Source organism: Pithys albifrons, chromosome 4 (assembly GCF_047495875.1).
Source record: "Pithys albifrons albifrons isolate INPA30051 chromosome 4, PitAlb_v1, whole genome shotgun sequence".
In the NCBI taxonomy this organism is placed as follows: domain Eukaryota; kingdom Metazoa; phylum Chordata; class Aves; order Passeriformes; family Thamnophilidae; genus Pithys; species Pithys albifrons.
The window spans coordinates 4,660,332-4,675,364 of NC_092461.1; the positions used below are offsets into that span (position 1 = coordinate 4,660,332).

The window sequence follows — 15,033 nt, forward strand, 5'->3', positions numbered from 1 at the left end:
ACTCCTACCATCAAACACAAACTATTAATACAAGCCATTATTACTACACTACAGCTGCAAAGTCAAGTACTCTAAATCCAGTCTGCACAAATACCCTTTGTATCTGTTTCTTAGCTTTAGTCCTCATCCATATGCCTTTTGTCACATACCTTTTTTCCATATATCCCCTACCTCCTCCAGTGCCATTATTTTAAGCACTAGTCAGGGGCTATGCCATAGTAAGTATCCTGTCTAGAAGACTCCTACTTTATTTCTTATAAAAAGGCATAATGTGCTGCTGAAGTAGTGAACACAGTTTGTTGAAAGAAAATTCACTGTCTCTTGTACCAAAAAAGTTTCCATAGTCTCAGATTGCATCCCTAACACTGTTCCTGCAATATGGTCATTACCTTGTTTAACCTCAGGCTTCGAAAATAGATACTTCATCTAATTCCAATGAATTACACTGAAACATTTTTGGCTTACTCTGCTAGGGCAGTAAGTACATAGAACAACAACCAAAAGCACAGGGCTCTACTTAAATTAATCAAGTAGCATAGGAAAAATATTATGTACAAGTAAGAAGGGTTTGGGATTTTTTTCCTCTTAATTTCACAGTTCATTTTGAGCTTAAACAAATCTGGATTTCAGTTAACTGAGCCTGTGAGGAACACTGGGTCAAAGTCAGAAAATAATTCTTTGCAAGCATTATCAAAAAATTCAAGCCTTTGTCTTTACTGTTTCCCAAAACAAAACTGTTTATGAACACAGGTATCTAAAAGCATGAAAAAAAAGGTAAATTGAAAGTAGCAGACTTCAGCTAAAAAGAGGTTTTAGACATGTCTCTCCCTATCCATTACTAAGTGGCCCAGATGAGATGCCTGACTGCAGGGGCATCACATCCCTGCCCTGGATGATGAATTAACTTTCAGTGCTTCTCTGCTCCTTCTAAAATGTCACCTCTCATCACCAGGCAGATGAACACTGCATGGACATCTACAATTGCAGCATGATTTGACAGCCAAACAAAAACAACTATGTAAGTCCAGATCTGAAGGGGACATGCAGGATATACCAGATAATGCATGGAGCCAACAGTGTACAAAGGAAAGAGAGACTGGCTATGCTGAGTGACAAGGAGAAAGCTTTTATGATTCTATGAACTTAAACTCAAGTAAAGGTCATACAGATTACCTTGCCTTTGGCATTTACTTGCTTTTGAAAGTACCATTAATATCAAAACCCACAAAACAAAGTCATTGGATGCTTCTAATACAGCTTTCTTAATATTTTACAATCAATACACAGAAACAACAGATTTTTCACTTGTAAATGTTGCTCAAAGAGCCCATTTACATCTCTCTAGTATAGCTGGTGCAATAACTCATCATTATCCCCTTACAGTCCTCCTCCCAAAAGGTGAGACAAATGGCTTCCAGCAGGTTTGCAGCCTATTGCTGAGAAAAGAAGTGCAGCCCTGAAGGAGGGTGACCTCTGGGGTAATGCTCTTCAATCTGTTACTCTCCAGATTGCTCAATAGATTGAGAGGTATTTATGATCTAAATGTGGAGGTTAAAGTTGAAGTTCAGACCTGTCCCATGCAGCCACATCAGGAGTGGCTCTTGTTCCAGGAACTGGAACTGGTTACAGGACCTGTGCCTGTGGTCTGATCCAAAAGCCATCAGACCACCTGGTCAAAGCCTGGCAGACTTGTGAGCACCTTCCAAGGGAAAAGCATCAGGCAATTCTCACTGCAGGTTACTCAGGAATCAGGGTATGTTCTCTGTAGTTTAAATGAGATGCACCTCTGCAATCTCTCAGCTCCCATGCACCTCCTCAGCAGCAAAACCAAACACACATTAGGCAAGGCTTATGCCTCAACCATCTGTTGGAAGGTGTCTCTGCCCACAGCATGGGGGTTGGAGCTGGGTGACTTTCAAGATCCCCTCAAATCCAAATCATTTTTTGATTCTATGACCTACCCCTGCATTTCAGCTCTATCTACTAACACTTTCCTCTGCATTTCTGCATCTAGCCAGAAAAATTCTTCTGATCAGTTCCCCTGTGAACAGAGCACATTAGATGGCTGTTACCAGCTACAAGTGACTGTAGCTGGAATCCTGATATCCACAGTTGTCAAAAATGAGATCCTTCTGTGATGCAGAAAACATGAACTGTCACCAAAGCCACCATTACAAGTCACTTCAGGTCTTCATGCCACTTTGCTCTCTCACTGTCACCTACTCAGGTCACAAGGACTGCTTCTGTAGCTATTCCTCAGGTTGCTCTCCTAACTAAAAAACAGTAACTTCCTGTAGCACTTCATTCATACCTGAAGGAGCAACATCTGAAATACACTACTGAAAATATTGTATCAATAAAAGGGGAATTCAGTGTCGAGGAATAAATAATCTGTTTGTGAAGCAAAGGCACAGAGTATTGATTATGGAGCAAGAGGAAAGGGAAAAATACCTTATGGCAGATCTGGAAGGCACACGGGCTGTGTCTTACTTTCTTTGCTCACTGTGAAAGAGTGCAAAGTAAAATCCTACACTATATAGAGCAGCAGTTAGCCCTATCAGTACAATATTGCCCTTCTTTAGAGGAGGGGAGCTTAGGATTTAATGTTTTAATTTGACAAGGATTTCTGTAGTGCTTTTATTTAAAAAAGGATTTTAATTTGATCTGTCTTTCCATCATGTTAATACCAAGCTTTACCCTGATAAACCACGTGGATCATAGAATGGTAATTTGGCTTTTGGTACCATTTGGGCAAAACAAATGTTTTCTGTATGTGAATAAATGAAGGTATTAATTGAACTGTAAGGGTAATGATCCCAAAGAACTAATTTGAGAAACTCTTTTTTACCTCTGGAGTGGTGTGTGGTTGCCTAAGCTATGAAGTCAAGCACTTCACATATCCTGCAGCCTTTGGTTCATGGGATTTAGCAAGATGTTATTGCTGTCTAACATGATGGCAAGTAATGCAACTCCCTTCAAGAGTCTGAGAAGTAAGGAAGAGCAATGAATGCTCTAGGTATTTCACAAGCAGGTTTCATGCCTTACTCTTGGGCAAAAACCCCACAGCAACAGATGAAATAACATGTCATCAGACTTCATTCTTACTTAAAGCCCTTAGCAAAAGGCCACGATGCATTCCTCTTGTATGGATCCCTCAGCTAATAACTCCCCCAGCTGTATAGTATTTTTCCTAGGCCAAGCATGCACCAGCAGATCAGTAACACATCTCAGGAAGGCAAGGGATTGCTTGGATCAAGCATGTTGCCTGTTCTGCCATAGTTGAGAGTTATCACTTCAGAAATAGCTCAAACAGCCTGAGCCACGCTCTTGATCCACGAGCAAAGGACCTGACACTGGCATTACTGCAAGAGCATAACTACAGCTATGCCTCAACATTCCCACACTCAGACAAACCCCAGCAAGTGCCAGCACACTTCCCAAGTCACAGGAGAAAAGCACATTCAGCAGGAAAAAGAAATCCTGCACAAGCTGTTTGACCCTCAACTCCCTGAAGGGAGGCAACGCAGGTACAGACTTCCCTTCCTTGAGGTCACACCTTGCAGAAGAAAAGCTGGCCTGGTGGAAAGATAGAGAGGGAAATAATGTTCCTGCCCTCTGCTCCAGTGGGAAGGGCCACAAGCAGGGCATTGGGTCACACCACAGGCTAGAGAGGAGGAAAGGGAGAGCAAGTTATCACTAAAGCTTCTACAAACCAGAGTCCAGAGAGAGATTAAGTAAAGCCAAAACCAGTGGTCCTACAACAAGGCAGCACATACTACTTTCATGAAAAGTCCCCCTGAAGTTGTCTCTCACCTGAACAAACCTCCATCTGATCACAGTTCCAGATGCATAATGAGCTAAATACACTGGGTTTGGGACAAAATGTCACCTCTGTCCCCTTCACCCCTCAGGACACTTGACATATTTGATGCACAGGGGAGTTTTTGATCCTGTTCTTTAAATCCTCTGCAGGTTGGATGAGGGGAAATCAACTGGGTTTAACATGTTAAAAAGGTTTTAAAAGTCAGGGGGCTATGGGAATAAACAACAAAAAATACAACAAGCAGCCAGCTGCTGTTTGCACACGAAAATACAATTTCTTTTTCTGCCCTGGGAAGTGCTGTTTCTGTGCTTAAGACCCAGACAGACAGGAAAAGCCCTTGCCAGGACATCAGTTTTCCTCATTTGTGGGAGCAGAGAAAGGAGACTGCTGTGCAACCTTTACCAGCAGTCCTGCTGTCAGCTAAAGGACTCTACAGCTTACTCAGGGCCTTTGTTGTAAATCTATTTTTGTTGGGAACGGCAGCAGCTGTTAGTGCCATGATGGGAGCATCCTTTAAGGCAACAGTCATTTTGTGCAGTCATGTCTTCCATAATTTTGGAAAAAGTATTAATGTTGTCTAGAAGAACTTAAGGCAGGAAGGAAGTCATGCCTCCTGAATTCTCCATATGCTACCAAGAGAAGAGTAAAAGCATTTTTGAAGTGCAGCAGCCACTGCCATACCTTGAAACATCCCTCTGACAAGCCAAGAGAAACAGCCATTTGTGACAACCATTTTTCTGGACTTATAAGTACAAATAGTGAAAGGTTACCAAGCCCTTGAAAAAAAAGTCAGTGTGCTCTCTTTCCAAGGTTTCCTTCAGACTGACTCTCCTGGCAGACAGAAAAGATCCCAAAGCCAAGTAACTCCACTCAACCTCAGCTCATCCTGCACGTCGCATGCTGGAAGGATTACGTTATGGTTTGCTGCAGCCATGCCCTAAGCCCATCTAAAACTTCACACCCTCACGCGTGGCATAAACTCTTTGCTTGTTCCTTTAACTCACAATTTTCTCACAAGCTTGCTCAGCTATTTCCTGACAACCCCCATGGGTCATTTGGTGGGGTTTTTCCATGTAGTTCAGCTCAGTCTTTGAAACGTGAAGCATCTCAGAAAATTCACACTAAGGAGCTGGTCATCAATGCACAGTCACCCACACACCTAATGCTCAGGAGGCAAATTCCATGTATGATCATACTTTCTGTGCCCCTTATCAGAGTAAGGGCAGGGCCTCAACAACGGTTTGTTTATGTCACTCAAGACAACAAGCAGGCTTAAAAAACAAACCAACATGACCTTGGAAGGCACAACTGCTGATTTTAAAGCTAGATTAATGATCTTCAGTGTAGAGATCAAGCCTTTGGTATAGATTTGCATAACCCATGTGGTGGCCTGGCTGTTCACACTGTCCCAACATGAAGAGCAACAAAAACATTTTTTAAAAGGCTGAGCTATTCAAACTCAAAGTATTATATTTTCAAATCAAACTTGTGATTTGGTTGTGCTTTGATTGACCAGCTGCCTTTCTCTTAAAGTTTATTCAGTAAAGCCTACAAAGTAGCTGATTCTACACCAGGTGAAGTCTGTTTTGGCTCCCCAGCACAAAGCTGCAACATAGGCAGGGAAGGGACTGCTGAAATAAGCATTCCAGACTATTGAACAGCTCTGGATATCAGTCTCCTGATAAATGCATTGGGAGCAGTGAAGTCAGGCCATGCAGCATACATCAGTTTAAGATACCTGCCAAAATTCCTTAGACCTTAACAGGGACATAAAAACAGTCATGCTGTTGATTACAAAACAAACAAACATCACTGACAGTGGCAAAGGCATTTAATCATATTTTGGAGAGAATCAGAGCTTTCTCCTGAGGACGGTCTTGTGTACCATCAGGACAGGCATGCAGGGAAACCCTGTGTGGAAGAGAACTGTTTGAATTGGCAGGACAAAAATTAAATGGAAAGACATTTTTGTCCTTTGCTCATCTCTGTTTCATTGACTGTTTCTTTCAGAGAAGGGGAAAAAGAACTTGGCTTCGCAGAAAAATATTTGGAACAAGAACATCCTGCAAGTGAAAAGTCCTACAACTGGGAAAGGCAAAAGAACAGCCAGTGTAACCACAATGCTGGATTTCCTATGGATATAACCATCGTTGATGCACAAAGCTCCTGTGTTCCCTCAATTAACATCCTGTAGGTGGAAACCAAAAACACTGGATAATGGTAAGTTTCACTTTCTACAAAGTCAAAAGTTGTTTTAATAGAAGCATAGCTGCCTTTCTCTTCAGTTCAACAAGAAAATACTCCCTTTCTCAGAGGCTGACTGAACACCCACATTGTTCAGAAGTGTGCAGCGTGCTCCTTGTTAAGCTTGCTTGCAAAAATCAGAGCATCAAAGCTAGCAAGGGCTGGTATCCTGGGCAGGGATAATACTGCAAGTCTTGGTAGTAAATGTATTTTCACTGAACATATTGCCAGGAGGATTTTCTCCAGGAAAGAATGGGAAGGCTTATTTCTAGTAAACAATGTCTCAGAGGATGAGTACAGCCTGTTGGGATGCAGCACATAAGTATGAAGACTTGAGAAACTTGGTCCATCTTGCCATTAGAGGTGGACTTTTGAAGATCACACTGGTCATGTCTCATATTTAAGGGAAATTTCTAGGTGTCAACAGAGAAAATTCAGCATCTCCTACAGTCTGAGAACTTTTAGGACCCCACCACTCTGAAACTTGCATGAGTTCCCAGCTTCACACTCCCCATTTGCTGGTCTGCAGCACCACAGCAGCCAAGTTTCCCCGCAGAGGGCAACACCACAGATAAGGCAAGTGGGCTCAGGGCTTAGCCCATGAAAGACAAGCAGGTTAAGAATGCTGCTGACCTACATGTTGAATGAAATACTTCTTTCTTTCTGTCAGCCTGACTACACACAAATGTACAGGCAAGTCTATGCATTACCATGCACCTACTCTGCAGTATTTGAAGTTTAGATGGCCCTTGAGGCAAAATCACATCATGCAGAACAAAGCACAAACTCCGTGCCATAATAAACATTTTATCAGTAATGACACCAAATTGGAGTTGAACTACAGTCTTAACTTTGCTCCTTAGCTTTCCTACCCAGAGAACAGTCATAGAAACTACATCCTTACACAGAAGATAGAAAAGATAAGGAAGCACATTCAGGATGTAATTAAGTAAATCATGCTGATCTTCCAGCAATTAACCCATTTCTAATTATACTGGAGTCAGCTTGCATGTGCTGCTTGAACACTTGTTTAAGGTGCTGCCAGGTTGCCTTGTCAGTAGGACATGGTTGCCAATTTTTTGCCAGGCTTGTATACTTGTCCCAGTCTCTAGCTCTGTATTTATTTTTGAGAAAACTATTTTAAAAGAAAACCACAGTGCAATTTTAAAAGGGGTCTGGGTGAAAGAAATTTAAAAAAAACTTGGAATTGATGATTTCATAAGCAACATAAAAGATTTTTTCCACTTGTTACTGTCCTGAAAAAATAAATGCTTTCCAACTTTCAACATCAAACAGCCCCAATGTAAGGTTTCTTTCTGGCTTTGTTTGATAAAGGACAGGAAGAAACTCAAAGTTTTTCTTGAAATCCCTCAAGATCCCAAATTCATATTTTTCCATGAATCTTTTAACAGGTCCTTTTCCAGAAGTCGTGCTAGTTTAGGGTTTAATCATTGCCCTTCACCACATTTATTTCCCTCACCTTTTGCTGTTCTCAATGTAAATGAGAGTCATGGTTCTTTATACCCCTTTTAAAGAAGATAAGTGTATAAATAACCACCAAATATGTGCCCTGCATAAATAAGTCAGTTATACAATTAAACATTTTCTCCTTCTCGTGATATGTTTTATTGAGGTATAAATCAGGACTATGAGGCAATTTAACACAGACAGGAATTTTATGGAAGAGGGGTGTGTGCAGATCCCCTGGGCTTGTCTGGAAAATGAGAAACATGCTCATAGATGATACAGCTTGCTGGGTGCAAGATCCACAGGAGCTAGAGAGCACTTTGTCTAGACTGAGATTTAACTCTCTCATTTAAATCAAGGGAAATAGGACTGTGCTGGATGCAATTGCATTAAACCATTCTGTGTTGGATTAAGGAGCTTTTTGTAAAGCCAAGTCACACTGAAGAAATTGTGTGGGCAGAATGGATTGGTGCCAAATCACAGGAGCTGAAAGGTAGTAAGTGTCTCCCTATGTTTAGCAGGGTTGTAGCTGCACTCACTTTCTTCCCCTAAGCAGAAACTTTTCTTTCTCTCCTTCTACTACTATGATGGGTAGAGAAATTCTTGTGGCAAAATTTGCTTTCCTCCAGTCAGGACTCTCAACTGCAGAGCCTCCTCAATTCTCTCTAGGAAGGTATAAATTGAAGTCAAATGAGGAACGTTGCATTCAGAGCATGCCTGGTAAGAGACAGGAGGGTTCAGATACAGCTGTTTTCTTACTCTCATAAACTGAACAAAACCACCTCCTCACACTTGCCCCAAATGTCGAGTCACTGTGATGGAAGGGAAGCCTCTGCCTTACAGAGCTGCCCAGCAGAGGTGATGTACACATCTCATAGCCCACCAGAGAGAGGAACAGGACCACTGCATCCTCAGTCAGTGGACACAGGGCAATCACAGTTGTCTTGGTGTCTGCAGACATCACTCCCACCATATCCCCCAGCTGCATACTTGGGATTTACAGAAGGAAGCACCACAAGGTTTTATTTCTCCAACCAGCCCTGCACCCAGGGATCTGGGGCATAGCATTCTAACCTCCCCACACAAAGGCAACTAGCCTAGGTTGTTCTCTCTGCAGGCAACAGAATCTAGAATTAGACTAAAAAAAGCCCTGAAGGCACCTCTCTCTCAGTGTCTCAGGATACATCTCAGCCTTCCTGCCCAGAGAAATGTTAACTTGTACCTGACAGCAGCTTCTTCCAAAAAACAGCTGACTCAACTCTTGCCCACACATCTTAATGTCTGCATGGTGATGGGGCAAGGGCAACATTTTCCTCTCCATGCACAATCCAGCCAACATCTGGATTCAGGAGAGTTGCATAACTAAATTAAATTTTCCTCTTAGCTGCTTATCTGGAGGCAGATGGCAGAAATGGGACATAAGATAGTAACAAGCTGAAACAAGTCTGCAGGCTCAGATGACCGCCAAGCAAGTTGTATTTGAAGCAAACACCTCCCTCTTGACAGGCAGCACCTTAAAGCACACAGCATTATTTTTTTTATCCTTATGAACCTTCCACTGTCCAGCACTGCCAGCTCATGGTATATTTTTCTGAAGTACAAGACTAAAAAGATGTGCTGGTTTCTACAGTGCCCCACCAGCTCCCAGATTTTGCAAGAATCTCAACATTCAATTATTATCTTTTTTTAAGAGAAAAAATAATATATACTTTTTTTTTTGGTTCAGCCCTCAGTGCTCCATCTCCTTCTGCAGTTCAGACAAGAAAACCAACCCACCTGGTTTGTGCAGGCAGCACAACGTGCCCTTCCTGAAGATGTCCTCTCCCAACGTGCCATCTTGGATTTTCTCTGCACATTCCTTTGTGCTTTGCACTACTGGAAACTGAGCTGCTCTGTGACACTTGTCCAGCAACTCATCCCTAGCCCCTGACCTTCTGCCCTAGATCCTTGGCTTCCGGCTCAACATATACACCCTGCCTAATTGTCAGGGTTTCCAAACAATACCTGATCACAGGTTTGGCATCAGCAGCCAGTTCTGAATCAGGCTTCAGCAGTATTGTCTGGCCCAAAGCTAGCAAGGGGAGAGGCCCCTTGCCAAGGGGGGAGGAAACTGCAATTAATACTTGTATTAAGACTCAGACCTGAAGAGTGGGAGGGTTAGAACTCCCTGTAAAGAGGGTGAGAGTTAAAAAGAGAGCACAGTACCTTTCAACCGTCTGTTTTGTTTTGTACTTTAAGGTGCAGTAAAATGTATTTATACCCAATTCTTTAGTGCACAAGGAAAGCAAGTTGCCTTAAAGGTTTTAAAACTGACCTCAGTTGAGCAGCAGCTCTCCCAGCCTGGATTTTGGGGATTACATCTCACTCCATGAATAATACTTTCACCCATTTTTCCATCTACAACCTCTACCTCCACTTGATGGTTTGTTTTTATCTCTTGTGATATAGAAATATAAAGGCCTGAAGTAGCAACTGCCTGAAATACACCCAGTTACAGAGATGTTGTGCACAGAAATTTAGGTCATTAAAAATCCCTGTGGAAAAATTTGGGTATAGTGCCCAGTGAAGCAGCAAAAAAAAGAATATCTCAGATTTTGAAGAAAATACGAAGTGCTTTGATTTTATATTTATTTTTTTAAGGTAAAAAAAGAGCTTCAAACTAAATTAGCAGTGGAGGCTGAAAATGCACAAACTTGTAATATAGATAGTTTTGAATTATTTCCATTTGTTTCCCATCTGCTGTGCAAGTAGGTAATTCATCAGCATGCATTGGCCAGAGCTTATCTAAAGGAAGCCTGGCCTTGGGAGCAGCTCCTGCATTTACTGTTCTTTAATGCAGCAGCAAAGCCTCAGGGACAACTCCTAAGTGGGAAGTCCATCCCCTGATAATCCTCATGCAAAAGAAAGCTGCCCTCAGGAGATGCTGGCACACAAAGAAAAGTGTGGAAAAAAAGCCTAAGCCTGCTCCATTTTATGCCTGCATCCAACCCAGTAACTCCTATACTGCAGCCAGGTACAAGTTTAAAGGCAGCTTAGTCCTCCCTCCTTTCCAAGTATGACAAAGTGCAAGCGAGGCACATCTCAACCTCCAGCCAGCTGGAGAGTAATGAGAAACAGAGATACAGAGATTTAGCTGAACGTTACATTATGGATTCAGGCATCCTTGACCAACTGGAGAAAGTATCACTGACTTTGCAAGGATGAGAGCCCAGGGAGCTAGAGGACACATTTATCAGCTGTTGAGCAACCTGGTATTTAAGGGCTGGGATCTTCCAGTGACTCCTCATACAATTTTTTAGTATTAGCTTGACCAATTAAAGACAGCCTCTGGCTGTTGTATTTCACTGTTGTGTGAAGTTACTATGGTGTGTGTCAGGATCACCAGAATTCACCCCCAAAACAACCAAAGTAAACACTGTTTGTACCAATTATAGCCAGCTTTTGGATGGCTATTTTACATAAGCCCTGATTGCACGATCACCGTCATTATTCCATTCAAGACAGGGGATCCAAAGTAGCTGACTAAATACAGATACATACAAAAGGGCTGGAATAGATCAGGGCTAAAATTAAATGCTCAAAACCAATGCTTCGATGGTCAGAAGCAGCCAGACACAGGGAAGAAGTCAGGGAGAAATCCCTTTGGCTTTTCTCAGTTTTGATCTGGCTGAAGCCATGAGGTCTGAAGAGCACAAAGAGAAAACCAGAACAAAAAGCCCCTTCCTTTCAGGATTTCTCTAATGTAACCTAAGGCAGAAACACTTGGATTTTCACAAGAAAGACAGATCTACAACACACCCAGCAGTGCAAACAGCTCAGGGGAGTGCAGCAAGGCAGGACACCCCGAGGGCCACCCTGAGAGCCGGCGCATGCAGGGAAACAGGACCAGCCACCACACCTGCAGGCTGGGCTCAGACCCAGGGCAAACATTTGCCTTTCACAACAAAAACAAATGAAAGGCTTTGGGTTGCCCCAAATGAATATAAATATTTTTCTTTAGGGATTCTTCTGTTTTGGTTTTTTTTGTGTGTATGTGCTTTTTTTTTCTTTAAACTAGCAAAGAGCAGGCTAGAAGTAAAAGGGCTCTCTGAAAGCACCTTAAAGCTTTATTTGCTTTCATACTAAAGCAAGAGGCTCTACCATCTACTTAAGTCCTATGAATATATGCATTCCTTATCAGCAGCATTAGAATGCCATTAAAGAACAGATTCACTCATCAGCCTATAAATTATACTCTCTTTGCTCTCCATGTCTCTTCATTTCCTAGAATATATTTAAGGAGCCTTATTTAATTTTATTCTTTTTCTCCCTTCTCTCATTCATGACATTTCCATATGCTTATGCTTATTTATTTGGCATGGCATTTTGAGGTAAGAGAAGAGCCAAGCCCTGTGTGCATACGTAGCACAGAATTTCCACTTTAAGGGAGCTGGGTTCTGTAATTTATAGATGGCAGAAAAAACTTAAGAAGTGAATAACCTTAGGCTTAGAAAAGTTGAGAGGTGTTATCTGTGTATGGCTTTTGGCAAGACAAATCAAAGGCATATCATCAACTTCAGCTTTAGAAAACTTTTGCCCTTGGCCCTGATCCCAACATTACATCTTGAATCCCTCTCTGCTATTGAACCTGAAAAAACATCTTAGCTGTTGGCCAGCTCGAGGGGACCACAATGCCACCAGCAGTGGCACCCCAAACCTGCTCAAGGGGAGAAAGGAAACACGTAAGGTGGTTTGTGTCACGCTGTATAAGAACTCAGAGACAGGCGTAGCTCTCCAATTTCCTCCCAGAGGCTCAGAACTTCTCCCAGACCCCACTTGACTTCTTTCACCATTGAACCCAAAGCCCTTTGCAACCAGCAGAAGGCCTTAGTCTCCTCACTGGCTTGCAGAGCTTACCTTGCTGTTACAAGCAGCAAACAGAGGCACAACTCCCTCCATCACACAAAGGATGTTGCAGTAATGTGGGCCATACCTGCCCACAGCCATGCAAACCCCAGCAGCTACAGACACCTGGAAAAGGTACTGCTGGCTCCTTCCCTCCCTGTTAATGAAGCATTTGAGCTCCAGCCATTGTTTATTCAAGAATCTAATAAGAGATTGCTGTGGCTATTTTCCTCTTAACATCATTAGTTAATGACAGAAAATGATTGCAGATGGAGAACAGCCATTGTTTTATTACCAATGATTTGTTTCCTGGCCTTTAAGGGCAGATCTAGGTTGGCAGATCTGTTCTCTTAAGCTGCAGACACTACAAGGTGTGGCCACACTCTGTGTTTACGAGCCATTACCACAGCTCATTTTTTGGCTTTTTCAACTCCAGACATGTCAATAAGTCTTAAAGGCTCTGTGTTAGGGAACATGAGTAGAGCTTGGTTTGTTTGTTATCAGTCAAAGATTGCTGACATGTTTTTAACTATCTCGTAATAGAAAAGCTGTCCACTACAGGCAATCGTTACTTGCTTTCAACAGAAGTCCTCAACAGCTTTGAACAGAGATAAGCAAAAAGGAACCTAAATGGCTTTTATATGCTTAAAGTCTTTCAAGTGAAACACAAAAGACAATGCCAACCCACACAGTTTAATTTGGCTGGGTCTTGCCGCACTCCCTGTGCTGTACCAGACCAGATTTGTGGAACTACACCTGCAATAACTGGGATGCAAGCTTGGATTCTGTCAGGCCCATCTTTCTGCATTAACATTGAAATGCATGCAAAATCCCACTCAAAATTTTCAGCTGGTGCCTATTAAAAATGAGACCAAGATAATTAAAACAAGCAATGGGTGTTCTATTAAGCAAATATCTTCCTATATCCCAGAATATAGTGGGAAACAGTGCAAAATACCCCTGCTGAAAGTCTTCTCTGGAGTCTGTCCCAGATGTTTTGGCATCGGATTGCTCCATTCCCTGACTTTTCCCCTTTGCTCCTCCAAGGATAGGTGCCCCAGGTTCCCATTCTGCAAGGTATGGCATATCCCCCAGTTACAAGAACTTTGGCAAATGACAGGACAGGTAGGGTCTTGTGGGACCTGATTCTCAACATTTAACTACAGACTATCTATAGAGGTGTTGTAAGAAATTACTTGTAGATCTTTCACAGTGTGCTTTCACCATCTGAGGAGCTTCCCTACCCAGCCTGGCAGCTGGGTAGCACCATATTTGAAACAACTACCTGTCCATCTAATCCATAGGGTGGTTTTGATGTAAAACCAGCTGCCTTGCTAAGATATAAGTAACTTAGCAGCTTCACCAAAGGAGGAGCTTGTCCTGAACCTCCATGGCTTACATAGAATATCATAGAATATGCTGACTTGGAAGGGACCCATCAGGATCATCGAGTCCAACTCCTGGCCCTGGACAGGACACTGCAAGAATCACACCACGTGCCTGAGAGCATTGTCCAAATGCTTCTTGAACTCTGTCAGCCTTCATGTTATGATCATTTCCCATGGGAGTCTGTTCTTGGGTCTGAAAATTTATAGCCCTTCCAGTGGCTTCTAACCCATGCCATAAAGCCATGAAATACCTGCTGGTTACCCAGATTACCACTGGGACAGATGAACTCAAAGAGATTAATGGATTGTCCTTACAGGCTCCGCATGGTCCAGAACCTTGGCCTCCTCACTCCTCATGACCATCCACAAAGCCATGCTTTTATAAAGCCCAGAGACAGCAAAAGTGTACTTACCTATTTCTTTATGTTTCCTCCTCCAACAGAAAGTTTCAGAGAAAATATTTTCAGAAGTGCTGAGACCAGTTGCAAAAGGCTTTCCATAGTGCCACAAGTATAGCAGCTGATGTAGTTAATGCAGAACACAGATGGTAATATTTTAAATACAAAGCTCAATATTCAGCTGACCCTCCCTAATGTTACTTTACATTTCAGTCTAACATCTGACTGATGACCCAAACTTGGTTCAAATTTGCAGCAGGTACAAATTATGCAGGGCATGTATTCTAGCAAACCTAGTTGACTAAATGCCCCCAAGTTTTCTTTCACAAAGCCATTTTCTATCCAGTACAATGCCAAATACCAAGTGCAATAATGGGCATTTTTTTTCTCATGTGACCAATTTTGTATTATTTTTCAATAATAAGCGCCATAAATCAATTCTTATTTCTCAAGACTAAAAAGTCTATCTGATGTCACAATCTGCACAGCCTGGTATCATTAATGGATGTGTTAGCACTGCCTCCTGTGTGAGCTCGTACAGTGGTGTGGCATTTGTTAGCTTGTTGAATAGCACTACAATCAACTTGGAAATTCACATTTAGTGAGAGACAGTTTTTGTTTTTAAGCAGCAGGACTGCTGGCAGCACTGTGCATGTTGTGTGCAATTGCACGTGGTGGTTTGTGTAATATCATCTGCAACATTTTATTTTAGATCATGCCCCCCATCCTCCCTAAAACGTGATTAACTTTAAGGGGAAGGATAGAATCTACAGTGGATGATTGCAAGATAAAACTTCATGGGGCTTCAAAATAAAACTCCATCTGTAGA

The 15,033-nt window shown here is 42.3% G+C and overlaps 1 protein-coding gene across 1 annotated transcript in view; it reads left to right on the plus strand.

The window, feature by feature from the left end:
- The window catches only part of NEDD9 (neural precursor cell expressed, developmentally down-regulated 9), a 99,522-nt gene that overhangs the window by 22,446 nt on the left and 62,043 nt on the right, over positions 1-15,033 (plus strand). The window contains exon 2 of the mRNA XM_071553260.1: positions 5,834-6,043. Within this exon, the coding sequence (XP_071409361.1) occupies positions 6,041-6,043 (3 nt within the window). The 5' untranslated portion in view covers positions 5,834-6,040. The remainder of the gene's footprint in view (positions 1-5,833; positions 6,044-15,033) is intronic.